This window comes from Emys orbicularis, chromosome 9, assembly GCF_028017835.1.
Source record: "Emys orbicularis isolate rEmyOrb1 chromosome 9, rEmyOrb1.hap1, whole genome shotgun sequence".
Lineage (NCBI taxonomy): Eukaryota > Metazoa > Chordata > Testudines > Emydidae > Emys > Emys orbicularis.
Genome location: NC_088691.1, coordinates 90909561 through 90936939, shown reverse-complemented (window position 1 = coordinate 90936939; position 27379 = coordinate 90909561). Strand labels below are relative to the sequence as shown.

The 27379-nt window shown below is 42.9% G+C and overlaps 1 protein-coding gene across 1 annotated transcript in view; it reads right to left on the bottom strand.

Annotated features, from left to right (window-relative positions):
- PRKCI (protein kinase C iota) overlaps window positions 1-27379 on the bottom strand; it is a 54132-nt gene extending 26753 nt beyond the window's left edge. Inside the window, exons 1-3 of the mRNA XM_065410305.1 lie at window positions 27126-27379; window positions 6487-6608; window positions 1966-2055 (exon numbers count right to left, since the gene is read on the bottom strand). Coding sequence (XP_065266377.1) covers window positions 1966-2055; window positions 6487-6608; window positions 27126-27256 — 343 coding nt within the window. The 5' untranslated portion in view covers window positions 27257-27379. The remainder of the gene's footprint in view (window positions 1-1965; window positions 2056-6486; window positions 6609-27125) is intronic.

Below are 27379 nucleotides of genomic sequence, written 5' to 3'. Positions count from 1 at the left end.
GATGGCTACTTCTCAACTCATTTTTAGTTGTAGTGTCCAGGTGGCAGCTACAGCAGTTGCCTACGTGGCAAAGTAACATTAGGAAATTGTTTAGTGTATTTTTTAATATGTCAAATAAGGTAACTGAGCAACAGTAACTGAGAAGCCAGCACCATGTAACCAGCCAGCTCTCTACAGACCACCCACAGGCGATGGACCCGCGTTTGGGAACCTCAACCATAAATACTCCACATTATGGTGTTTTAATAGCCAGGCATTTATGGTCTTGCCTACACTAGTACTTTTCTCAGTTTGCCGAGCACCTGGGACTCTACACTGGAAATAGTAACAGAGGAAGCACTAGTGTAGACCACTGAGCAGAGTTAGACATGGTGCTAGTTTAATCACTTCAGCCTGTCACAACTGAAGTGGAGTCAAGGTAGAAGGGAAAGCATATTACAGCAGTGGTTCTCAACCAGGGATACGTGTACTCCTGAGGGTATGCCATCTCATCTAGATATTTGCCTAGTTTTACAACAGGCTACATAAAAAGCACTAGCGAAGTCAGTACAAACTAAAATTTCATACAGATAACTTGTTTATACTGCTCTATATACGGAAATGTAAGTACAATATTTATATGCCAATTGATTTTATAATTATATGATAAAAATGAGAAAGTAAGTAATTTTTCAGTAAGTGTGCGCTGTGACACTTTTGTATTCTTCTGTCTTATTTTGTAAGCAAGTAGTTTAAGTGAGGGGAAACTCAGGGGTACACAAGACCAATCAGACTCTTGAAAAGGGTACAGTAGTCTGGAAAGGTTGAGAGCCACTGTATTACAGTATGTCACCATGTATGCAAAGACTTGGGTAATGATCTATTTGAACTAAGTGGAAACTAGAAGGGATCCTGAGAAGTCCATCTCTTTGCATTCAGGCAGGACTAATTAAATCTAGACCATCCCTGAAAGATTCTTAAAACCCGTCAATGATGGGGATTCCACAACCTCCCCAGAAGCCTATTCCAGAGCTTAAACTACACTTACAGTTTGCAATTTCTTAATAGCTAACCAAAATCTCCCTTGCTGCAGATTAAGCCCATTACTTCTTGTCCTACAGACACTCTCAGAAGTGAATGCCAGATACTACATTAAGTACATGGAATTTTCCCTCTCCCCCATGCCATCACATAGTGAAGATGATTAGCATTAGGAATTCTGTCCTAGAATGGTAGAAAGATCCATCATTTTAGGAATCTTGAAAAACAAAACAGAAAATAGAAACAGTAATTAGGACAACAGTAATAACCAAGTATGACTGGAGTTAGAAGTTATGATTCTTGCTCATGTGCACAGAAATAAATAGATTCCCAAATCCAGGACTATGAAGATATTTTCCCCTCCTTCCAAGCAGACTGGCATTGAACTTTGGGGCTGTCTCACCTTTCATTGAAGCAGGGGCCAAATACTCTGTGGCACATACTAACACCATTTCTCGGGTGACCTATCACTTTCTGAAGAATTTAAAGTTTAACAAAAAGCTAGTTTGGGATTGTGAATGGAGCTAAGTGAAATTTGTTTTTCCTAATAATACAACCCCTCCTCTAAAGCACTGAACAGGAAACATATGTTAGGATGTTGCATGATATACATCTCTCAGTCTCCTGTGAATATAAACAGGCAAGCAGTGGTGATGATCAGACCCTCCATCTTCCATTTTTGTGTATTTAATGTAGTACAATGAGAAGTATGTATCCCTCAATTAAGGAAGTGCTGACATACTACAATGGGAGTTTGGGGCAGTTTTTTGCCACTAGGCCATTGAATGCCATATGAGGCTTTGAAGTTTGAGATGGAGAAAAGTGCAAAATAGAGAAGGATCCTCAGTATTCAGATTATGAGAGAGGCCATAAAATACCACCATATATAGAAAAGAACATGTACTGGCCCATGCGTGTAAGGAGAAAGACAAAGTTCTATCCTACCATGAATTAGAAGCTCTGAATCCTTGTTTAGTTCATACAACCGAAAGGCTTCCTCTAACTCCAGCTGAGAAGAAACGGTGCATGGGTCTCCTAAAAAAGAATCAATTCAATTTTAGAATACAGCACTGTTATGGAGTCTTCCCAAGACTAACGACAATTAATTTCAAATCACAGTAATACTATGAATATTTATGCTAGTATCCAGATTAGCATTAGCCTCTAATATTAATATTTCAACTGTCATTCTGAAAGACTCATATTCCAGAGACAGCATCTGAACTCCCTCCAGGATAGATAAGAATTTAAGACCTATTTTCACAGTAACTACTTTGACTTACAAGTCTTTACACACATGACCTGTCATCACACCCATTCAGACTGGGTAGGACTAAATGTGAGCTACAGATCTGAGAGCTTGTCTACACTGTGCATTAGTGTGTACCAACTGGGATGTAAACTTCAGTGTGCACTAGTGTGTCATGCACTAACTGTACATGTGGGCCCTGCTGGTGTGCACTAAAAGTTCCCTAGTGCGCACTGATGTGGTCATGTTTCAAACAGTACTGGCACTGTGTAGACAAACCATGAGTTTCTTTCTTAAACATCATGTTGTTCCTGCACATACATCTGGTGTCTATGATGCTAGAAAAGATTATTGTACCTGTAGCACAGCATTACTTTCAAGGGAGCTATGAATCCCATAGGAAGGCAGTCTGCTATCTCTAGATCGTTCTTCAACAAATTGGTGTCTTTCCCCCCCCCCCCCCCCCCCCCCAGATTGAACTATTTCCAACTTCCATCAGAATCAGGGCTGCCTCAGCCTCAAAAGGGATGCCCAGTAAGAGGCAGGCACACTAAAGCTCTCAAATATTGAGTGGTTTGGGGGTTCACAAGCTTGAGTATGTACTATTTCACCACGAGATTAATAAGATTTTGCTCAAGATTACACACATTCTAATATTTCATAAATGCACAATGTTAAAACTGGGTTCACTTTGCCTTTATATTTTCTCCATCATTTCTATCAGACAAAATCTTAAAGTGAAAAAAAACAGGCTGCTAATACTCTAGTACTTTCCTCAGATTAACCTGGATGAAGATAGAAAATGAACGATAGTCTTAAACCCAAAATCTGAAGGATGATAAATGTGTAGTTGTTCTCCCTCCCTTTGCCCACAAGGGACTATTTGCCCTAACTTTTGCAGCATGAATCACAGCTGAATGAGGTTTATTCTTAATAAAGGCAGCCTTTTCTAAATCTTTGAAAAGGAAAAATCATCACACACCAGCACTTAGAACCAATCTAAGGCCTTGTCTACATGGTAAAGTTGCACTGGTTTAACTAAAAGTGATAGATTACTTACCCTGGTGCAAATATCTGTGTGCATACTCTTATTTATGTACAGAGATGGCTTATTCTGATTTAGCTTTCTCTTAAAGAAATAAGAGCCCACATAGAGGTTTGCACCAGTGTGACTAATCCAACATCTTAAGTTAAACTATCGAAACTCTCTTATAACTAAGGCCTAACACTATGGGAGAAATCAAGTTAGATAGGCCAAGTACAGGACTCTGAGCCAGGAGCTCCTGAGTTCTGGTCTTGGTTCTGACAGATTTGTTTTTGAACTATAGGCAAGTTACAGGCTCTCTCTCTCAGATTCCACATTTGAGAAATTTGGACAATATTCATCTAATTCTCAAGGACATCGTGAAGATCAGTTAACATTTTTAAAATGCTTTGAAGATTAGAAAAGCTATATAAACTTCATATTACTAACATGACTAGTTGCTTCAAATGTATGAGAATGCAATGTCATTGGCAAATCAGTAATACGAATGTTAACACAATTGTACAAGGACTAATTAGCTATTGTAAGAGAACAAAGGGCATAAATCATTCACTGCAAGACATAACTGACCTGACCATTTTTTGCCTTACATTTACCTACAGAAAATGTGGATTTGACTATATTTTATCACTGATATGGCATTTAATGTCCCTACCCTTTGCAATTTTGTTGTTAGTGATCACCTACTAAAATGTTTTGGCAGCAAGTGTTAAAACAGAGAGCTTAAACTTCCTCTTTCCTGCAAGCTATGATCTGTCAAGACTAAAATAATTTATAGGCTCTTTAAAGCCAGATTTTGTCATGTCTCACTACATCCAATGTGAGAAATTAGTTCCTCTGTGGGACATGGAACTGCCCACTCTCTGCATAAATGCATGTGCTCCAGAGGCTTTAAAAAAAAAAGGAGCAACTATTTTTATTCAATGGTGTTGCAACATCAACCAAACCAGTTTTTCTACCACCAAACAGGAACAGAGAACTGTGGCACAGGTTTCAAAAATACAAAAAGTGAATGGGCAGATGCTATTAAATATCTCTAAGGAGATTTAATGCCTATAATGCTTGAGATAGAGGTTTCATTCTAGGAACCTGTATTAAGCTTTTTCTAGGTGTGCCAAGGAAATACAACATGCTGTCCTCTCCACCACATTCACACACAATCTTTCCTTTAAACTCTAAAGGGAACAATAAACATGTTCATTCACAAAAGGGCATAATGACTTATTGCACCACAACATAAATAGGTCACCCATCCGCTCGTATACACCCAAGGTCTAGAGTGAGAGACTAATAGAGCATTAACAGTGAGTAAATTTTTCTGAAAAAAATTATGCTCGCTCTGACATGACCTACAGATTTCAGCTGTGTGCTCCCAACACTAAGAATCATGGCAGATTATTCAATTAAGTGCTATTAAATAAGTAGAGGAAATCTCGTAAGAGCACATATGAACAAAGCCATGAAGGGAGGAAAAAAACAACAAAAAAAAGGAGATGGATTTTACAGGGAATAAGCAGCAAGTATCCTTTCAGGAGCAACATCAACATTTGCTGTTTTGTATGCATTCAAAGAAAGTTGGAAGTAATGAATTGTATAACGGTATGCATTCATAAACCCTTTAGAAATACTCATTTTGAATTCCTCATTTAGCAGCTAAGGTAGGTCTAGCTTCCTGTGTGAAAAAAAAATAGAAGTTACAATGCAGCAAGCTTTTTATTTTACAAGAGCTAAAAAAATTAGACCTAGTAACAAACAAAGGAAAAAAATCGCGTGTGTGTGACTCCAATAAAACTGTTTACTCAACAGGCAGTTTTAAGCCATAGTTTCACTGCTTGCTTATTAAACACCATATTTCCTGTATTATATTCCCAACAAGCATGAATAATTTAGTCTAAAATAATTGAAAGTAAAAGCATGTGCATTATAAGCTGTCAGTTTACATACTAGTATAAATAAGCTGTATTGAAGGTTTTTTTAAAAAGCTTTGGGAAAGGAATTTTTGTGCAATAAACTAAATTACAAGTTTCTAGGAAAACTAACATGACTAAGGATTCTCTTTGGCAGGCAGGCAGGCAAACAATGTATACTGAAGAGCTATACTTAGTACATATGGATGAGATTTTCAAAAGCAATCAGCATTGGATGAACTTTGCTCCCAGTGAAGTCAGTGGTCAGGCCAATGCTGAACGCTTTTGAAAAATCCCACCCTATATGTACTAAGGTACATAACATATGAAACTAAAAGATTTCAACATAACCACAGCACCATTAATAAGCCCAATTTTTCACCCTTCTCTAACTTAGGATAGGGATAAAGACCGTTGGCAGAAGATACCAATATTACAATTCAGATTGAGTACAAAAATTAAGTTCCAAGTAAATTCCTTATATGCAGAAGTTAAACTATTCCCTTTGCACATTTGGGAGTACGGGGGGTGGGGGAAGGGGAAGGTTTTTCAGGCCCTCTCTTCAAAATGGAAATATCTATTTAGTTTGTACATACAGCTGTAGATATTTGTGCACAGAGTCCGTTTCTCTTTAAAAAGAACACAGAAAATTATTTGTAGTCATAGTCACTAGTATCCGTCCCTAGCATGGAAGCAGCACTCATAATAAAGTTTCCACATCAGTATAATGGTAGAGGTATATTACTGCTCTACAAGTCTGCTCCTCAAAGATTTATGTGCTGAACTGTTACTACTGTTCCTTCATTCTACAGGACCACTCTTCTCCCCTGAAGAAATAAGGTTTTGAGTCAAAGGGTCTGATTGACAGCTCACAGAAAACAATGGGGAGGGTCTCTTCTTTGACTTCAATAGGATTTAAATGTTACATTAAGACATTGTGGATAAAATGCTTAAGAACATTTCCATATAGTTTAAGACTAGGGTTGGAGGAAGGGAGGATGGGTAGGTTCTGCAACATTTGATCCTAGTGTTGGCTATGAATTTAAGGTTATTATGTTTTTTGTTTGGAACTAATTATTTAGTATAGAATCCAGATGCCACCATAATGGATGTTTTTTAAATAAATACTTTCATTAAGAAAATAAGTTTACAGAAGAAAGGGATGACTGGTTGTCTTCTGAACTCAGTTACACCTTCTTAATTTATGTAGGAGAAGGATGGAGATCTAAATTTCCACAAGACAAAACTACTTGATGTCACTTTACCTTCTTCATCAATCCATTTCATAGTGAAGAGTTGTTCATTGTCAAAGAAGCACAAGTCTCGAACCTTATTACACAGTCCTTCAAACGAGATGGAAGGTTCAAAATAGGTTATCATGATGTCCCTGAATGAGAAATAAGTTTAACAAAATTATTCAAACTCAGAAACTACAATGTTGTATGCAGGACTACAGAGATGTTCATTTCCTGAACTCTACTGCTTTTTGTTTGCTAATGCCAAAAAAGTCTCCCAAAAAAGTTGATCATACTAAAGTGCTTCCTTGTACTCTTATCTGTTTTAATCCGTGTGTAACATGAATACACCAGTGCTAGGGAAATAATTTGGCCTTTGTAAGCCATTAAAACAGAATTAATAAGCACTCCGGTTTATTTTCTGCAATTTAGAACCTGGGCTTCAAAATGATTTTTATTACCTGTTTGAAAACTGGAAGAATAATCATCTACTTTTGAAAGATTAAGATGTATCGCGCCATGCTATATCATTCAAACATGCATGCTACATCATTAAAACACCAATCACTTAACAGAACAAGACAGATTTTAGCTATACATGCAAGTAATCAGTACCAACAGAAGCTGGACTGAGAAGAGGGAAACGCTACAATTTATAGCTAGAAAGAAAAAAAAAAAAAAAACCACACTGTTAAGGTTAGGTAAGCAGTACATTAAGAAGCTTGTTTGTTTCATGAATGTATATTATAGTGAAATAAAATCTAGAAATTCTTTCTGCAACAAATGTGTAACAAGTTATGAAATATTCATATAGTCTGTAGATGTACATGGCAATTGACAAGACAGAAGAAATCATCGCTCCTACTTTTTGAGCTACTACTGACAGACGAAACAAAACATTAACAGTTCCAGTAATAACTGGGCAGGAGGCCAGCAAATGAAGGATTCGTGAAGTAAGTGGGTTCTAAGAAGGTATCTGAAATGGGTAACCTATCAGATAGGTGGGAAACCAGCTCCAACTATTGGAAGCAGCTTGGGGGGAAAAAAGCATAAAGCAGTGAAGCAAAGAACAGGAACACAGATGGAGGAACAAAAAAAAGCGTGTTTCAGGAGAAAGGGGAGTAGCAGGAAAAATATGTAAGAAAAAATTACATGAGCCATTGATAGTGAAGAGCTGGGGTAGAAAACAGTGGTGGTATTGTAACAAAACTCTACCTGCAATCCCAGAGAAGCCAAGTATTTTTATTAAAATGACCAGCAACTAATAGCACTGCAACCACAAACCTAAATTGTGGAAGTAAGTGGGTGGTTTCCATATATTAATGATCTAACATGAAATTTTTAAGCCATCACCTTCTGCTACCCTTTTTCTGCCTTGTTTAGACCTTAATCTCTTCATGAGAGGAACAATCTATGGTACTTAGCACAACGTGGCCCCAGTCTGAGGACTTGTCTACCCAGAAAAGTTATACTGGTACAAAGTAGGGTGTGCATTTAAACCACTGAAGTTATGCCAGTATAACTGCTTGAGTGGACACACTTACTCTGGTATAAAACAGTGTGCCTTTTCTGGTTTAAATTATGTCCTTTCAGAAGCAGTTTAAAATATTCTAGAATAAGACGAAAGCTTATGCTCTAATAAATTTGTTAGTCTCTAAGGTGCCACAAGTACTCCTGTTCTTTTTGCAGATACAGACTAACACAGCTGCTACTCTGAAACCTGGAATAAGACTGGCTTTTTTTCAGTTTAAGTCTATACTGGTATAATCAGGGCTTAAATTCAGTCAGACTGTTCAGAGTGCAGCTCCAGTAAATATTTTCAAACCTTGACTCCAGCCTGATGCAGTGTGGCGTAAACCAGCACTTCTCAACCAGAAAGCCGCAGCCCTCTTGGGGTCCATGAGCCAGTTTCAGGGGTCCATGGGGCAGAAGCCCAGAGCCCCGCTGCCCCACAGCTGAAGCCCAGAGTCCCACCACAGGGCAGAAGCCCTTAGCCCCCTTTTCCTCCAGCCCAGCAACTGAAACCGGGAGGCCACCCCGACCCCAATGGGCCCTGGAGTTTTTAATAGCATGTTGGGGTGGGGGACGGAGAGGCTCAAAAAGAAAAAAGTTGAGAACCCCTGGTGTAAACAATACAAAATGCAGCTTTAATAAAAGTTGTGTGACAATTTTCATGAGTACTGTGCAATTTATTTCCTTGGTAATTATGACAAATTAACAGTTACACACTGTATATGTATCAGAGGGGTAGCCGTGTTAGTCTGAAACTGTAAAAAGCAACAGAGGGTCCTGTGGCACCTTTAAGACTAACAGAAGTATTGGGAGCACAAGCTTTCATGGGTAAGAACCTCACTTCTTCAGAGGTTCTTACCCACGAAAGCTTATGCTTCCAATACTTCTGTTAGTCTTAAAGGTGCCACAGGACCCTCTGTTGCTTTTTACACTGTATATGGAGAGCAGCAGAGCCCTTTGTAGGCTGGCAGACCACAGATATGGGCGGCTGACAGAATGTAAACAACCACGCCTTTCTGACGTAATCAATGAGGGCAAAAAAGTCAGTGGGTAATCACATCTGATTTGCATGTGTGGTTAATTTCTATGCACAGTACAGTAACTCCTCAACGTAGTCACGTTCCTGAAAAATGCGACTAAGTGAAATGATGTTAAGCGAATCCAATTTCCCCATAAGAAGTAATGTAAATGGGGGGGGAGGGGGAAGAGTGTTTTTTTTTTCCCCCCAGACAAATGGCATATACATTTTAAACAATTTTAAATAAGCAATTTAATACTATGCTGGGGAGGGGTAGGGGGGAGTAGTGTGCACATGCTGTGTGTTTACAAACATACTGTACATACAGTACGCTACTATAGTTGGGAGGTGCCCCTGCCTTACCCTACACAGGGACAGCCCACTGGCACTGGAGAGGAGGCAGGCAAGGAGGCTGAAGGTGCTGTAGGCTAGGAGAAGCACATTGCGCAGCAGCGGCAGCTTCCCCTACTCTGCAAGCACCAGGGGCGGGGGGGGGGGGGGGGGAGAAGAGGGCCTCAACCTTCAGCCCGCCCACTCCCCCCCTTCCCCCAAGCCCCCATCCTTGACCTGCCTCTTCCCCCCCCTCCCCCTTTACTTCCCACGCTGCATCCTCGCTCCTACCCTCCCTTCTAAAGGCCGCAAGCCAGCTGCCACCGGCAGGCAGCAGGGGAGGGAGGGGGAGCCTGCACACCAAGTCCTCGCTCCTCCCCCCTGCCTGGGGCAATCAGCTGGCTTGCAGTGTTTAGGGGGCAGGAGGGAGGGGGAGGACTTGGCACTCAGGCTCCTCCCTTCCTCCCCCCCCCCCCCGCCTCCTGCCCAGGGCAATCAGCTGGCTTGTGGCCTTGCCTCGCTCCTCCCCCCTCAACACCACAAGCCAGCTGAGAGCCGCGGGCAGGTGGCGAGGGAAGGCGCTGATCTGCGGGGTCTGCCGGCGGGCAGGAGGCGCTGGGCGTAGGGAGGCTGCCAGCTGTGGAGAAAGCAGGCAGCCAAACACCACAAGAGTGGAGCATTGCACAACTTTAAATGAGCATGTCCCCTATTTGATCAGCAACGTAACAACGAAACAACGTTAACTGGGACGACTTAAAGCGAGGAGTTACTGTACTCAATTTTCCAACATGAGTCAAAAAAAATAAATGCACTATTTTTTTCACAAGAGGCAACTGTCTGATTAGGAGGAGTGGGGAAGTTAGTGGCACTGTAGTTCATCAGGATGAAGCAGCAGCGCAGAGCATCCCTGACGAGCAAGAACACTATGATGAACAGTAATGTGGCGGGAGTGACATACCGCTGTGTTGATCAGACAACCAAGAGAAAGATGGGGGGGAGGGGTAAACTCATGAGTAAATGTTAGAAAAAAGGTTAAATGGGTGGCAGTATCTGCACAAAAGTACAGTTTCTCAGAGCTATGAGCAGAGATCATGGCTTGAAGATTGGGCTAATTCTTATATTTCAAGCTATGGGGACAGCAAACTAAAACAAATGAAGTCTCTGTGCTCATGTATCTTTTTCCTCAAAGTCTCAGTCACAAAGCCACAGAAAGTATTCACAGTGAGGCAGAGAAAGATAAATAGATAGCATGTCAAGTGCAAGGGCAGTCACAACATATTGAACCAACGTGCAAAGTATTCCATACTATGTACAAACTGGTGAAACAAAATTGTCCCTCCTATAATTTTGAAACAAATTGATCTGCAGAAGTTAAACAGACTAAATATGGGGTAAATTCTCTACTCAGATGTCACTTGCACTAGCGTACAGCAGCACATTGTGGAGGAAATGAAGAAAAAAATACTTAAAAATATCTTTTAAGTGCAAAATTGCAGTAATGATTGATGAGTCAACTACTTAGAGCCAGGCTTCCACTCTTAGCCTCTACATATGATTTGCAACAGAGGAGATGGAGCAGCCTAGGAACATGTTTTGTTGACCTCATTGAACTTTCAGCCACTGATGCCTCAATCATTATCGGAATCTTGCTAAAAAATTGGATGCAAGGGGATTCACAGAGGCTTACCTAAAGGAGCACTTGGTGGCTCTTGCTTGTGATGGAGCTGCAGTCATGCTAGGTCAGAAAAGCAGAGTGGCTACTCTGATACAGCTGCGTTTTCCCAAATTGTCTTGCACTGCTCTGCCCACCGATTGGAACTCTCTGTTCACATCGCCATGCAGGATATTCATGGAGTCAACCACTTTAAAGTGTTTATGGACAAAGTGTACTCTGTACCATGCCTTCCCTAAAAGGGCAAAGGAACTTCAAGAATGTGCAGCAACTTTGCATGTAGAAGTCTTGAAAATTGGGCCTGTTCTGGGAACATGATGGGTTGCATCAAGTAGCCGTGCAGTGAAAGCGGTCTGGAAGAATTAGTCTCTTTCTTCACTTAGAGCAGTCAGCAGAAGCACAAAGTAAAGGGGAGGGGGAAAAAACAAACAAACAAACAAAAAAACCGACATGCTCAGCAGACTCCAGAAACACCTGACATCTATATAATTTGTACTCAACCTGGGCATATTTTCTGATGCTCTACAAGAGTTAGTAGAACTGTCACTTGAGCTACAGTCCATGGAAATCAACATCTAAACTGTAGAAGACAAAATTCGGAGGCAGATTCGTGTTTTTGAGCAGAGAGTGCAAGCACCAGGGGAGCAAGAGAGGCTTGAGTGAATAGCTGAAGCTGTGATGGAATTTCAAGGCATCACATCAATCAGCCAATCCCAATTCTACAGAAGTTTGCAGCATAGGCTCAGACAAAATGGATGAGCAACTTGCTGCTGATGTCAAATTTCTATATCTTAGGAACTAGCCGCAGGATGCCGACATACTCCATGGAGAATGTGAAGTCCAGGCTCTCTGCTATAGGTTGCAACTGGATGAGAGCGCGGTATGTGTGGGTTCAGAGAGTAAAAGTACAGTAACCAGAAGGCAATGCCAGCTCCTGTAAAATCTCTTGTAAAGTTCATCAATATCTATCGATAACATCAAGTGAATGGGGTTTCTCGCACATGAGCATAATCATGATTCCTTTGTGGTCATCTCTGAAAGTGCAGACCATATCAACACTACTTTTCATTAGCTTGGTAGGACTGTCTCTCACAATGTTGAATGTGGAGCCATATCTGAGATCCTGGGTCAGGAAAGGAAGGCACACTGCAACTGATCTCAGGATCAAGGTCGGAGAAGAAAAAAAGTATGGAAACAACTTGATACAGCTGTGGAGCCTCCTCCAGTAGCTGTGTGTCTATCTGGTAGGTTGGGGGCGAGGGGGGAAGAGCTCTGGGAAATACTCGAGAATTTAAGCCCTGGGTATAACCATAATAGTTTATACTAGTATAACTGGAAATACCTCATATAGACATCTCTTATATAGACAAGCCCTTAGCTGGAGCCTGTAAGCCTTTCTATAATGCAAATAGTAAAACAAGCTTCACAGTAAACACCCTGTGGAAATGAATGGGACACTCAGTGGTATTGCCTGTGTTTACCTTCAGACTTTGTAACACAGCGCTGTTCTGCCATAAAGGAGTGGCAGCTTTTGCCATAATTAAGATTGAGAGTCAACTATGTTTCAGAAGACAACTATTCTAAGCCTCTGAAATGCATATGCCAGCTTCGATTGTCCTGACATTTGGGGTGGCTCATGGCAGTGTGGGGTAGGATTATTGGTCCAAATTTAAACAAGGGATTCTTAAGACACAACACCCCCCTCCCTTAGAAGTCAGCTGTTTGCAAAATCACCTGGTTTTGTTTTTGCACACAACTGGGACTCAAACTATAAGGCTCTAATCATCTTCAAACTGATCTCAGTCACTCAGGATTTCTCTGTGCACAGCACCCACTAAACGTTTTCATTATTATCACCAAATAATATTTAAAGGGTTACGTTTAGAAATTCAGGTCATGACCTAAACTAATGAACCAAATGAAATGAAATGAGCATATGCAGCAACACTAAGTTCTATGAAAACCAGAGGATTTGCAGACAGTCTTATCACAGAAGCTGGGGCTCAAGGTGACATGCTGTGGTCATTGAACCTCAACCACCATCCATCCATGTACTGCCCCTTTGACTCCTATCCTAGGCATTTTTCAGAGAAAGTGTGTTGTCAGCTTTCCTGCCTGCATTCTTCTGGGATTCCTTTTGGAAGTTTGGCCCCAAGACCAAGTTTTCTGGTTTAAGTATAATATTTTAAGGAACTCTAAAATCCCCAAGCAGACAGATTTTATTTTAGAAGGAATATCAAGGAAATTGATTAAAGTAACATAATCCTGGTCCTTAAACACTTCCCTGAACAATGCAACTGAGTGTGACCAAAGGAAAGCAAGTTGCTGGGTCATTTGGTTGAGGGGTTCCTGATACACAGCCCTCCTAACATGAGCTGCTTATAATATTCACATTTTTTTCGCTTTTTTGGTGCAGAGGCTGTGGTATGGGTCAGAGCAGTGAAGTGGAAGTGTGTGTGAGGTGGTGTTGGATCACTGCAAGCCAGGGACTCCAACCCTATGCCCCTTAGGGCTGTGCTCTGGCACTGCTACTGAGGGGCCAGCACACCCCTAAACAATGACTCTACATGTAAGGGATCATTCAGACACTTTTTCAAAACCCAGCTTGATTAGTAGAGCTTTGGGTTTCCAAAAACATAGATTTTCCTATGATTCCATGATGAATGAGGGACTGCTCTCAAAAGGGATCTTTGCTTTCTGGGAGCTCAAAAGTGAAGAACTAGAAATGGGAAAAGTTGTGCAACTTCCCATTCAAGGACACGGGGGGGGGGGCGGGCGAGGGAAGTGTCACTGCACCTCTCACTCACAAATACCCTACATCTGTCACAGCTTCTCCCTCTACTGTCCACCAGACCAAGGGAGGCGGTTCAAGCGGTCCCCTTCCTTCTGCTGTTACCCAATGAGATGAAAGAATCCAGAACTCCCCCACTTCTGTAGGCGGGATAAGGATGGTGGAAAGGGACACCAGGCTTCCCCTTCCCGCCAGTGCTGCTGCTTCTATGAAAAAAGGGGAGGCAAGAGCAGGAGAGTGCAAGGAGAAGAGGAAGGGGGTCAGAACAGTGCAGTGGAGGATGCTGAGGGCTTCTGTCTGCCCTCCAAATCTCCCATATCCATGCTCCCTATACCTGTCCACCACTTCAAAAAGCATACCCACTGACTCCATCCTAGTCCCAGCATCCTCTCTGCAGCTCCTCAAACTGTGGGTCCCATGTTAACGCCTGCCTCTGTATAGGGAGGTGAGCTGAGGAGAGAGAACTCAGCTGGCCTAGTCAAGCAGAGACTAGACAGGAGAAGATGCAGGGCATGTTAATCCCTTAACTGCCAACCAATGCATTCTGGGGTCATCGTAGGCATTGCCAAGGAGCCAAACACAGTAGAGGGTGAGATGCTATTGGGATATTGAGAAATTATTTATAAAAAAAAAAGGAAATTAACCCTCAAAAACTTCATTAATGCCAAGTTATAGTTGCCCAATGCTGCCTGGTGCCCTCCCAGAATGGGAGGGTCTTAAACCTGTAGAAACCAATGAACAAAGCAATGTTGTCCCAGCATGCCAATATCACATAGTAGCACTCTCCCTTACAGAGAGAACAGAACACTGTCCTACATAGACTCTGGGAATAGAGCAATCACCTTCACTTTGATAAGACAAAACTCTGGTTTAGGTCAGGCATAGCAAACAGGAGTTTCTAAACTCTAAAAGAGAAATACCGAGCTTACTCCACATGAACCACCCCAGACTTTCTAAACATTTCCCCTCTTAATCATCGTCCTGAGGATCACTTGCAAGACATTGGGTACACCTACCCCGCGCTAAGTCCCAGAGACCATGTAATGCCACCACATTGCTGACACTCTCCATGACAAGACAATTGCTATGAACCACTACTAACAAACTACAGAACTCACTGCTAAAGTGAGGCATAGTTGAGCCCTGAAGTAACAGGTGCACTTCTCCTCACAGTGACAAATCTTCCAACCTGCTCTAACTAATCCTGCCACCATTTATGACAGTTACACCCAAGAGTGAATGCAGCAAGAATGCAAAGCAAATAAATGCTGCAATTTTAATCTGGAATGTAATGTAAACAATGATACCTTGTCACAGTGTTTCATGTCTACTTATTATAGCACCAACCTCACTGAACCACTTCCAAAGCTATTGCCAACTCCAAAGGGCAGAGTTAAAGTTGTGTTGCAGGGGTCGCATATGCTTCAACTCTGCCTTTCCTGGTTTTCAGAGCTTTACATTTGAGCAGCTCTCTGCATTCTGCGACTTTAAGCAAAACGATGTTAAGCGAATGTAAATAGTGGACAAAGCAGGCGACTGCCAAACGATGTTAGAAGGGAGCATTGCACAACTTTAAACGAGCATGTTCCCTAATTGATCAGCAACGAAACAACTTTAACCGGGATGACTTTAAGTGAGGAGTTACTGTAGACTATCTTTTAAAGGCAAGACTTATAGGCTAGGTGCTTTAGAACTGGGCACATTTCCTACAGAATGGTGGTGCTATTGAGCATGAAACCTGTAAATAAAGACCTGATTAAAGCAGGCTGCATTAGGAGTTCTTTAAAGACCTGAAAAATCAAAAAAGAATCCTACAAAAAGTTGAGACATGGTAAAACTGATGGTGTACAAAAGAACAGCACAAGTATGTAGGGACAAAATCAGAAAGGCAAAGCCACAAAATGAGTGACACAAAAGGCAATCAGCAGAGGTTCTTTAAATACATTAGGAGCAAGAGAAAGACAAAGGAAAGGTCCTTGAGTTAGTGGGGAACGAAAGCTAATTATTCACTGCTCTACAGCCAAAATGCTTCTGAAATAAATGTAGTCAAACTTTACTAATTCTGGGTCACTGAGAACGAAAATGATGCTTAAAATTGTTGATTGGCTCTAGTTTTCAAGATGTGCTATTGGGTCAGTATATACGACCCTTGACTTGGGAATGGGGGGAGGATCAGTGAGTTATAAAGGGAAGGGAATCTCAATTTAAACCAGAAATGACTAAAATACATCTTTGACTGGATCTCTGAATAAATCTATGACTGGGTTTGGACAGTACTTGCTTTTTAGGCAAAACAATGAATGATGCAATCTGAAGCTGGTATTGCGTCATACATGATATGAATTGCATCATGTTATTCCTAGAAGTCATGGATGATGCAATCATAACGAAGCTTACATCACTCTGCTGAACAAATTGCCCTATATCAGCTCTAGAAATCATACAGTGTCGTGCTCTCTTATGTGTCCCTTTGCAAAATCAAACACTGACAAATTTCTGTTTAGCCAAAGTGAGCAGAGATGCCTTGTACTTGTGTGAACAGTGCAGATATCTTCTGCTATGTTTGTGGTGAAGTGACTTTTGCATCACAAAAGCGCAGTATAACCACTATGGTTAAGAAAGCCTATCACCTTTATTTTGTCTGCAAAATTGGAGATCAGGACAAGAGGTGGGCCCCACACATATGCTGCAACACTTGTGCAACAAATCTTCGCCAGTGGTTGAACAGGAAAAGGAAATCTATGCCTTTTGCAGTGCCAATGATTTGGAGAGAGCCAACAGATCATACCAGCAATTGTTACTTCTGCATGGTGCCTCCAGTTGGGAAAGGTGTGTCAAAGAAGAAAAAGTGGACTGTGCATTATCCAAACATTCCATCAGCTATACGCCCAGTACCCCACGGAGAAGGACTGCCGGTTCCTGATGCACCAGAATCATTCGCACTTGAGTCAGACGAGGAAGAGGATGAAACTTCTGGTCCTGAACCATCAATGTCACAGGACCCACATTTTCTCCCATCCTCCTCCTCTGAACCACACCTCATACACAAGGTGAACTGAATGACCTTGTCAGGGATTTGGAACTACCCAAGAGTAAGGCAGAGCTGTTGGGCTCCAGACTACAGCAGTGGAATCTCCTGGCAGATGATGTTAGGGTTTCCATGTTCCGTGACCATCAAAAGGATCTTGTCCCATTCTTCTTCATGGAAGGTGATCTTGTAGCCTGCAACAACATCGATGGTGTGATGGCAGCCCTCAACATGGTTCACGATCCAGATGAGTGGAGACTGTTCATTGATTCATCGAAGACGAGTCTTAAAGCTGTTTTACTGCATAATGGCAATGTTTTGCCATCAATTTCAGTTGGTCATGCAGTCCATATGAAGGAAACCTATGACAACATGAAACAACTTTTGAGGTGCATAAACTATGACCAACATCAGTGGCAGCTTTATGGCGATTTGAAGGTTGTTGCTCTCTTGCTTGGTCTGCAGACTGGATACACAAAGTACTGCTGTTTTCTCTGCGAATGGGATAGTCGTGCAAGAGATTCCCACTACATCAAGAAAGATTGGCCACTCCGACAGTCATTGGAGCCTGGGAGGAGAAGTGTTTAGCATCCACCACTTGTTGAATCAAGGAAGATTTTGTTACCACCCTTACACATCAAGCTGGGTCTGATGAAGAACTTTGTCAAGGCCATTGACAAAACACAAGCAGCTTTCAAGTACCTCCGTGGAAAATTTCCAAGGTTAAGTGAAGCTAAGATAAAGGAAGGTGTCTTTGTTGGTCCTCAGATTCGTGAACTTCTTCGAGATGATGCATCTGACCATGCACTGCGTGGCAAGGAAAAGACGGCATGGAAAGCCTTCCAGTTAGTGGCAATACATTTTCTCGGAAACAACAAGGCAGACAACTACAGGTTGTTGGTGGAAAACCTCCTCAAGGCATACAAAAGCCTTGGTTGCAACATGTCACTAAAGATACATTTTTTGCACTCTCATCTAGATTTTTTTTCCCACTGATCTGCGGAGCAGTGAGTGACGAGCACAGCGAGCGATTTCACCAGGACATTGCAACAATGGAGAAACGCTATCAGGGCAAATGGAGCCCATCAATGCTTGCAGACTATTGCTGGACAGTGACAAGAGATGCTCCATTTAATGAATACAAGAAACAAGCCAAGAAGTGCCGAGTAGACACTGAATAGGACTAAACTATGTACAGAATAGTTTTTTGCCTTTTGTTTCATAATAAATTTTATTTATATAACCCTTTTGCTGATTTTTAAAGTGTTACATAAACAGGACAGGTGAAATATTATCATGTAAAGCAACCATAAACACATGAAAAGATCTAGGTTTACAATTTATGATTAAAACTCTACTATCTACACAATATACATTGACATAAAATGTAAAAACTTAAATATCTTAGAAACAGTAGCCAATCAGTTGTTTTAATTGTCATATTTGAATCCAGCACATCAAAATACATAATAAATAGCACATTTTATCTCTGAAACAGACGACTTCTCAAAAATTGTAGACCAGTTACTGATGATATCAAGAAAGCTGAGGTGCTTAATGCCTATTTTGCATCAGTCTTCACTAAAAGGTTAATGATGACCAGATACTCAACACAACTAATACTCACAAATGGAGGTGATGCATGAGGGGGAGGGAATGCAGGATCAAATGCCCCCCCAGCAGCCATCCCAGAAGGGGCGGGGCCAGGCCACAGCCTCTTCCAGCCGCCTGGGACAGCACCTGGCTGCAGTTGTAGCAGGCTGCCCCCCGCCCAGGCTCAGCTTCTGAGGACAGTGGCCGAGCCAGCCAGAGCCCTCCCCCTCTCCTTCCTGGCACACACAACCCGTCCCTGAAAGCCGAGCGAGCTCAGGCAGGGAACAGGCTGCTGCGGACACCCCTCCCCAGGCAGGCTCTCTCCCAGGCAGCTGGCTATGCTGTACAGAGCGGTGACCAGGAACAGCTCCATCCTGCCTGGGCTTGGCTACCAGGGAGAGCAACTGAATACGGGTGGTGGGGAGGGGGAAGCCAGTGCAGCAGGAGGACAGAGGCCCTCCTTACTCCCCCAGCAGGTAATGTGGGACCGGGAGGGGGTAGGGAGAGCACAGTGCCCCGGGCTGGGGGCGGGGCAGGGAGGAGACACGTGGGGTAGTCACATGTCCTCCCCTTTAACTTATGCCTCCCAGTACGGGATGGCACCAATCGCATATGCCAACAAGGGGGAAGGAATGCAAGCCAAAATAGGGAAAGAACAGGTTAAAGAATATTTAGATATGCAGAGCCTGATGAAATTCATCCTAAGGCAGTGTTTCTCAAATGCTGCCACTGTGGCCACATGCAGCCACCAGGGGCTTTTCTTGCGGCCACAGCCTCCTGGACTGTTGTGGGGGAGCAAAGCAGCAGCCCCTTCGCCTCCCTAGTGCTCCTAGATCAGTGGTTCGCAAACTTTTGTACTGGTGACCCTTTCACATAGCAAGCCTCAGAGTGCAACCCCCCTTATAAATTAAAAACACTTTTAAATATATTTAACACCATTATAAATGCTGGAGGCAAAGCGGGGTTTGGGGTGGAGGCTGACAGCTCACAACCCCCCATGTAATAACCTCACGACCCCCTGAGAAGTCCCGACCCCCAGTTTGAGAACCCCTGTCCTAGATGCGCCACCAGCAGGGGTCCCCCTCCCTAGACACCTGGGACACAACATTGGAGAAGCAGGCAGCCCGGTGAGTTCCCCAACTTCCCAAGAGCGGTTTGAACTTCAGTCCTGAGGTTGCAGGGGGGCAGGCTCTGGCCGTGGGGCTTCGGGCTCCAGCCCTGAGCTCCTGGCTGCGCAGCTTTGGGCTCCATCCTCTGGCCACGGGGCTTCAGGCTGCAGCCCCCTGCTGCCTCCCTCGGCCATCCTCCCCCCATCCAGGGCTTAATTTGTCCCCAGGCTTGCCGAGTAAAGGCTTGCTAAGTAAGTCTGTTGTGAAAAGAGATACTTGCATCATATCACTTTTCACAACTGGCTTATTAGCTAGCAATAAATAAGTTACAATGATTTGGACATGTATATGTGCATATTTATTTTTTCCTAAAGCTAATTAAGTATTTTAGGGAAAAGTGAAAGCGGTCACCATCAAGAGTTGGTGACCACACTCTGAGGCCACCAAAAAATTTGTCCTGAGTGTATTTAAGGAACTAGCTGAAGCAATCTCCGAGCCATTAACAATTATCTTTGAGAATGGGAGAGGTCCCAGAAGACTGGAGACGGGTAAACATAGTATCTAGCTTTAAAAAGGGGGACAAGGAGAACCCTAGGAATTATAGACCAGTTAGCCTAACTTCAATACCTGGAAAGATACGGAGCAAATTATTAAACAATCAATTGGTAAGCACCTGAAGGATAACCAGGTTATAAGGAGTAGTCAGCATGGATTTGTCAAGGACAAATCATGCCAAACCAATTTAATTTCATTCTTTGATAGGATTACTGACCTAGTGGATAGAAGGAAGCAGTAGACATGATATACCTTGATTTTAGTAAGTCTTTTGACATAGTTCTGCATGACATTCTTATACGCAAACAAGGGAAATGTGATCTAGATGAAATTACTATAAGGCAGGGGTTCTCAAACTGGGAGTCGGGACCCCTCAGGGGGTCATGAGGTTATTGTATGGGGGGGTCGTGAGCTGTCAGCCTCCACCCCAAACCCCACTTTGCCTCCAGCATTTATAATGGTGTTAAATATAATAAATTAAAAACACTTTTTAAAAGGGGGGGCCCACACTCTGAGGCTTGCTATGTGAAAGGGGTCACCAGTACAACAGTTTGAGAACCACTGCTATACGGTGAGTGCACAAACGGTTGAAAGACCATACTCAAAGAGTAGTTATCAATGGTTTGCTGTCAAATTTGGAGGGCGTATGTAGTGGAGTCGCACAGGAGTCAATCCTGGGTCCAGTAATATTCAATACTTTCATTAATGTCTTGTATAATGGAATAGAGAATATGCTTATAAAATCTACTGATGAGACTGAGTTGGGAGGGATTGCAAGCACTTTGGAGTACAGGTTTAAAATTCAAAATGACCTTGACAAATTGGAGAATTGCTCTGAATTGAACAAAATGAAATTCAATTAAGACAAGTGCAAAGTAGTTAAGAAGGAAAAATCAAATGCACAACTACAAAACTGTGTAGGCAGTAGCACTGCTGAAAAGGATCTGGGGGTTATAGTGGACCACAAACTGAACATGAGTGATCAATGTAATGCAGTTGAAAAAGGCTAATTTGAGTGTATTAATAGGAGTGTTGTATGTAAGATACGGGAGGTAATTGCCCCCCTCTACTCGGCAGTGGTGAGGCCTCAGATGGAATACTGTATCCAATTTTGGGTACCACAATTTAGGAAAAATGTGTACAAATTAATGATAAAAAGTTTTTAAAACTTGACCTATGAGGAAAGGTTAAAAAAACTGAGCATGTTTAGTCTTGAGAAAAGACTGAGACGGGACCTGATAACACACTTCCAATATGTTTAGGATTATTATAAAGAGGACCGTGATCAGTTGTTCCCCATGTCCACTCGAGATAGGACAAGAAAATAATGGACTTAATCTTCAGCAAGGGAGATTTAGGTTGGCTGTTAGGAAAAACTTTCTAACTATAAAGTTAAGCTCTGGAATAGGCTTCCGAGGTAGATCGTGGAGTTCCCATCATTGGAAGCTTTAAAAAAAAAAAAACAGTTGGACAAACACCCGTCAGGGATGGTCTAGGTCAGTGGTCTCCAACCTTTTTACGCCCAAGATCACTTTTTGAATTTAAGGGCAACACAGGATCTAACCTTCCTTGAGGCCCTGCCCCTTCCCCAAAACCCTATGCCACTCACTCCATCCCCCCCCCCTCCATCGCTTGCTGTCCTCCACCCTCACTCACTCACTTTCACTGGGCTCGGATAGGGTATTTGGGAAGGGTTCGCCGTGTGGGAGGGGGTTCTGGGATGAACCTGGGGCAGGGGGTTGGGGTACAGGAGGGGGTGAGGGATGCAAGCTCTGGGAGGGGGCTCAGGTGCAGGAGGGGGCTCTGGGCTGGGGCAAAGTGTTGGGGTGCAGCAGGGGGTACAGGGTGCTGGCTCTGGAAGTGGGGTCAGGGCTAGGGCTTGGAGTGCAGGAGGGGGCTTGGGGTAGAGGAAGGGGCTCCAGGAGGGTACTCAGGTGTGGCATCCTGCCAGGCAGCACTTACCTCCGGCGGCTCCAAGTTGGCAGCCCAGCGTGGCTGCTACTAAGGCAGCTCCCTGCCTACCCCAGCCCCACGCTGCTCCCAGAAGGGGCCAATGCACCCCTGCCGCCCCAGGGAGGGGGGCATGTGGCTTCACATGCTGCCCCTCTCTGCAAGCACCGCCCACACAGCTCCCATTGGCTGGGAATTGGGAGTGGTGGTCAATGGGAGCTGCGGAGGCAGCGCTTGCAGGCAGGAGCAGCGTGCAGAGGGAGACCCCTGCCCCCCCGCCCCGGGTCTACCCTGTCTGCTTCCGGGAGCAGCGTGGGGCTGAGGCAGGCAGGGAGCAGCCCTGCTGCACCACCAGAGATCACAATTGACTGGTTAGTGACCACTGGTCAAGGTTTATTTGGTCCTGCCACTGCTTAGGGGGCTGGACTTGACTTCTCAAGGTCCTTTTCAAGGCCTACATTTCTATTATTTGCTAACTCTTAATGGTGGTCCAAACACCTCCACTATAAAAACTCTATTTTTCAGAGTTTATTATTTTAATTTCAGTATTATCCATAAGCCCAAATCAAGGCCTTATTTTACAAGGACCTGTACAAATGGAGTCAGAGAGACACCCTGGCCTGAATACCTTGCATTTAAAACAAATATTCAAAAGCTCTCTTTGTAAACATTTAAGATGAATAGGATCCTCCTTCAGTAAATAAGAGGCCTGCTCCACCCCTGGAAGAAAAAACTTAAAGCAAAATTTCACACGAGTAGCCTCTCCAACAGAGTTAGTAAATCATGAGCTACAGCAAAATTGTGTTTATCACTATTGTCTTTCCTGGAGTTCAGTGCAGTAAAGACTCAAAACAGACTAATTTGTTATAGTATCTAAAAAGGCATGCTGTACACTTTGTTGAGGCCCTCCCACTTTTCAATCGAGATCACCTTAAAGGTCACTTTATATACATCCTTTGATTAAAAAAAAAATAAAAAATCAATGTTATCGGTTAAAGGTAATCAAACGGATACATTTATCCCATTGTTTATTATACCACTGGTCTCCCATAGAAGCCTAAGATTAACTACTATGCACACTGGGGAGAGAGACTAAATTCTTCAGAATCTTACATCTAGATGCTTTGGAAAAAACTCCTCCACACATTTATCATGCTCCCACGTCAAACACTTATGCTTTTGAGGAGGTCTAATTACATCACTCAGAAAGTCACACAATATTTGACTCCCAGAATGAGTGTGCTATTTCAATATTCTCATCCAGTACTAAATCAGAACTCTTTAGAGCATGATTTAAAGTGACCCTTCTCATAATGGACACTGCAAGGTCTGGAGATCACCCACTCCTACACAGTAGGATTTAATTGCTAACCATGCCTGAAGACCCAGTCATCCTCCTACCTAGATTAATTTTTACAGTGGAGTATTTACAGCACGGACAGATATTTATGAAAAGAAAGAGTAAAAGGTTTTCTCCTCTTAAGATATTCCTCCACAGAAGACCATAAGAAGTTTGGTCAAAACAATGGAGAAAAACTTTCTGCTCTACTAACTTCATACTAACTTGTGCTATAATTTGCCCAATACCACTAAAAATCCAGAAAATAATTCTAAAATGAAGACACTTGAAATTGATTTGTTGTGTGTCTGCTGAGTTATGTTTTGGCTCCCTGGTTATATATTAAACCAGGGGTCAGCAGCCTTTCAGAAGTGGTGTGCCGAGTCTTCATTTATTCACTCTAATTTAAGGTTTCGCGTGCCAGTAATAAATTTTAACGTTTTTAGAAGGTCTCTTTCTATAAGTCTATAATATATAACTAAACTATTGTTGTATGTAAAGTAAAGAAGGTTTTTAAAATGTTTAAGAAGCTTCATTTAAAATTAAATTAAAATACAGAGCCCCCCGGATGGGTGGCCAGGACCCGGGCAGTGTGAGTGCCACTGAAAATCAGCTCGCGGCACGTGTGCCATAGGTTGCCTACCCCTGTATTAAACAGTTATTTGCCTTTCCTACTCAATGCTACTATATTAATGTAAAAAAGAAAAGGCAAGTTAACACACCACGAAGCTCATGATACAAATATTTTCTTGCTTATTCTTGGGACAAGACTACTTATGGTCTGTGGTCCTCCAATATCCCCAGTATTTAATGATGAATTAGTCTTGATACTAGAACAAGAATTCAGTTTATTTTACTATACATTCACTTAGGAGATCTTCATGATCTATTATAAATGGACTACCAATTTTCCTGGGAATCTAACTTATCATTGGTATAAGTTATACAGTTGAGAGGGCCCGAAGTATCTTTACCCTGTCATCTAACTGTGCTCTAAGCCTAGTCTAAATTAGAGTTTATGCTGTTGAAAAATAGATAAAGAATTTTCTGACACTCCATCTACACCAATCATTAAAGGTAAGCACTACTCAATACTTCCTGAGTAAGTACTTCATCTTAAACTGGATGGATAATGGTTCCTCCTCAGGACTTGCCTTTAACAATGATAGATCTACAGGATTCATCATTGCATACAATAGCACAATTACTGCATGACCTATTTCTAGCTGTTCTAAACCATGCCACTAATAATTTATTTATCTACTTCTACAGTATTGAGATCATATAGCTTTATTATTGTACAGCACTGATAACTGGTATCATACAATAGGTCAAGTACTAAAGTATGGGCCCATCACAAGAAACTTCCAAACACAAAGTGATGAAAATGTACATGAGAGCTCACGTACTTATACCGATGGGTGCTGGCTCTTCTAATTTGTTGTTTCTGAATTCCTTATGAATGTCACTGTGCAAGTACTATGTAAAAAATTTTTACTAGTAAATAAATAAGAATATGGCTAAGGTGCCTAACATAGCCACATAGTCCTATTAGCAACAGTTGTATCTCTTGCCACCTCCCACTCTTAGGAATTTATTTTATGCTCTAACTGCAATGACCACTCTAGTGAGTAAGTGTTTGAGTAAAAGATCTGTTTTATCTTGAGTTACTGTCACTGCTGAAGAAAGCTATGCTGCCACACAGGGGTTCAGAGTTTCAGGTCCTCAGCTTCAAGGCCTGGAGTAGGAGTAGGTAATCTCTTACACACTAACAACAGTTTCTTAATGGTGCAAGGTGAAAAGTCTGCCAGCGTGTAGGTTAGCCGAAAGTATTTTGGCTGCGGGGAAGGGGAAATCAAAATAGGGGATCCCATGATGAAGAAAACCCTGTCAGAATTTAAGACCTTAATACAAATCATGACTAAGGCATTCCAGTCAGATAGCTTGTTTATAACTAACTTCCTGTGTGAGTCATTTTAGTTCCAGGTTTAGTAATGAACTACTGACTGCATTACCACCACTCAGGTAAAAAGTCAATAAACAAGACATTCAAAAAGGAAGAATTTAATTGTTAGTGATGCCAATTCAAATAATCACACCAATTGGCATAATTAATACAGACCTTGGTCAAGAGAAGCCCAGAAACAAACTCCTTTACACATTAGGTCAGGAATGAAATTGAATGACAACAAATGCAGAAAAGGTTTATGGGGCTCAGTCTACACATGACTTTTTAACTTTTCTTTAAATTTATGAAACTGCAGACATGCCTTAAATATTCATTATTATTGAATGGAAAGCACTACAAACTTAACAAAATTGCTGCTATACCTTCATCCAGCTGTCTGTCAAGAAATGTGATGGTCTCTCCATGTGTACCTCTATCTGAAATGAATTTTCACCTATGTTTTGTCTATTTGGATTGCGATTTCTTTGGGGCACATGCCTGTTCACTGTTTAGCACAATAGGGTCACAATTTCTGTTGGGACCTATACGTGCTACCTTAGTACATAAAGTAAATCATTCAAAGCTTTCTAAAAATACTGTAAGTAAATCAAGCAGAATGTGCTCATTTTGAACAGTTGTCAGCTATTGTAAAATGGATTAGAGTATTTGGGAGGGAAGAGGCGAAAGGTTATCACAGGTAAATTCATATTTGTGAGTAATGGCACTGCAATGAGCACAGCTGAGGATCTGGAGCCAGCATGGGTTCATCTCTTCACTTCTCCCCTGACTGCCTCTTCCCACAAGCAGATTCATGAGTGAGGAGGAGGAAACCTGACACCACCACCCCCAAGATGTTCCCTGGAGCACAATCCCTGTTGGTTACAACTGTGTTCAAAAGAGTGCTTAAGAACCATTTCTGAAAAATGCTGCAGCTGGCAAGTTCTGGCGTTTTATGGATGATTAGAAGAAATTCTTAACTGCCAGCGCTACAGCACAGTTTAACACTGTCTATAGACATACTGCATAAGCTAAGGGACATAAGTTTAGCATCGAAAACCACCCCGAACTTTGTTACAAGCAACAGCATGGGCAGAATTCACACTCCCCTCCCTCCCAGCCAAGAACAACATTCCAAAAAATGAGGCATCCACATTATTTCACCAACTCTTAGGGGGGGAAACCATGAATATTTTCAAATCACTGACTCAAAGCCAGCCAGCCCAAAAGTTCACATTATCTAGTTAGCATGAACACAGTTCTCTCCTAACTCCTGAACACAGTTTTCTCCTAACGTGGGTGCTCCCCACATAGCCCCATCTCCCTTAGAGCCCCTTCAGTTTCAGCAGATACTCCTTCCTGCGTCCTCTGATTTCCCATTCTAATGCAACTGTGGAATGTCACCATAATCACTGCAGGCAACCGCTGACACCCCAAATTTCCCCTAACTCCAAGCTTCTTCAGAGACTGCTGATACCCCCTTCTGTAGACTCGCCCCCTCCACACACCCTCTCCCCTGAGGCCTTGCTCCATTACCTGCCCATTCAGTGCCGGGACCCGCCACCCCACGGCCCTACAAATGTCACCTACCGCTACTGCCCCTCAGCTCCCCACCCCCTACATCCCCTCTCAGGCTGCTTCTCCTCCCGGACACATCCCCCCCCCCCCCCATCCACTCCAGTACGCTTCCGCCCAACAGCCCCGGCACCGCCCTCCCGCAATCAAGCCCCAGCCACCGAGGCCCCCACCCCCGAGCCCCTCACCCGGGCACCCCCCAGCCACCGAGCTCCGTTCCGCCAGGCACCCCGCCCAGGCCGTGTCACTCACCCTTTGTAGTAGGCTTTCACCCGGACCTGGTGGGCGCTATCCCCGCCGAGGCTACTCCCGCCCAGCGTCGGGTGGGACATGATGGTGGTGGTGCTGGTGCTGCCGCCGCTACTGTCCCGCTGAGTCGGCATCTCCCCGGCCCCTCGAGGCGCCAGAGGAGCAATAAGGGAGGAAACGAGCGCCTCCGAGAGCGGCCCTTGTAGTGACACAAACAGCGCAGCGCAGCGCACCGCACCGCACAGGCTTCAGGAAGC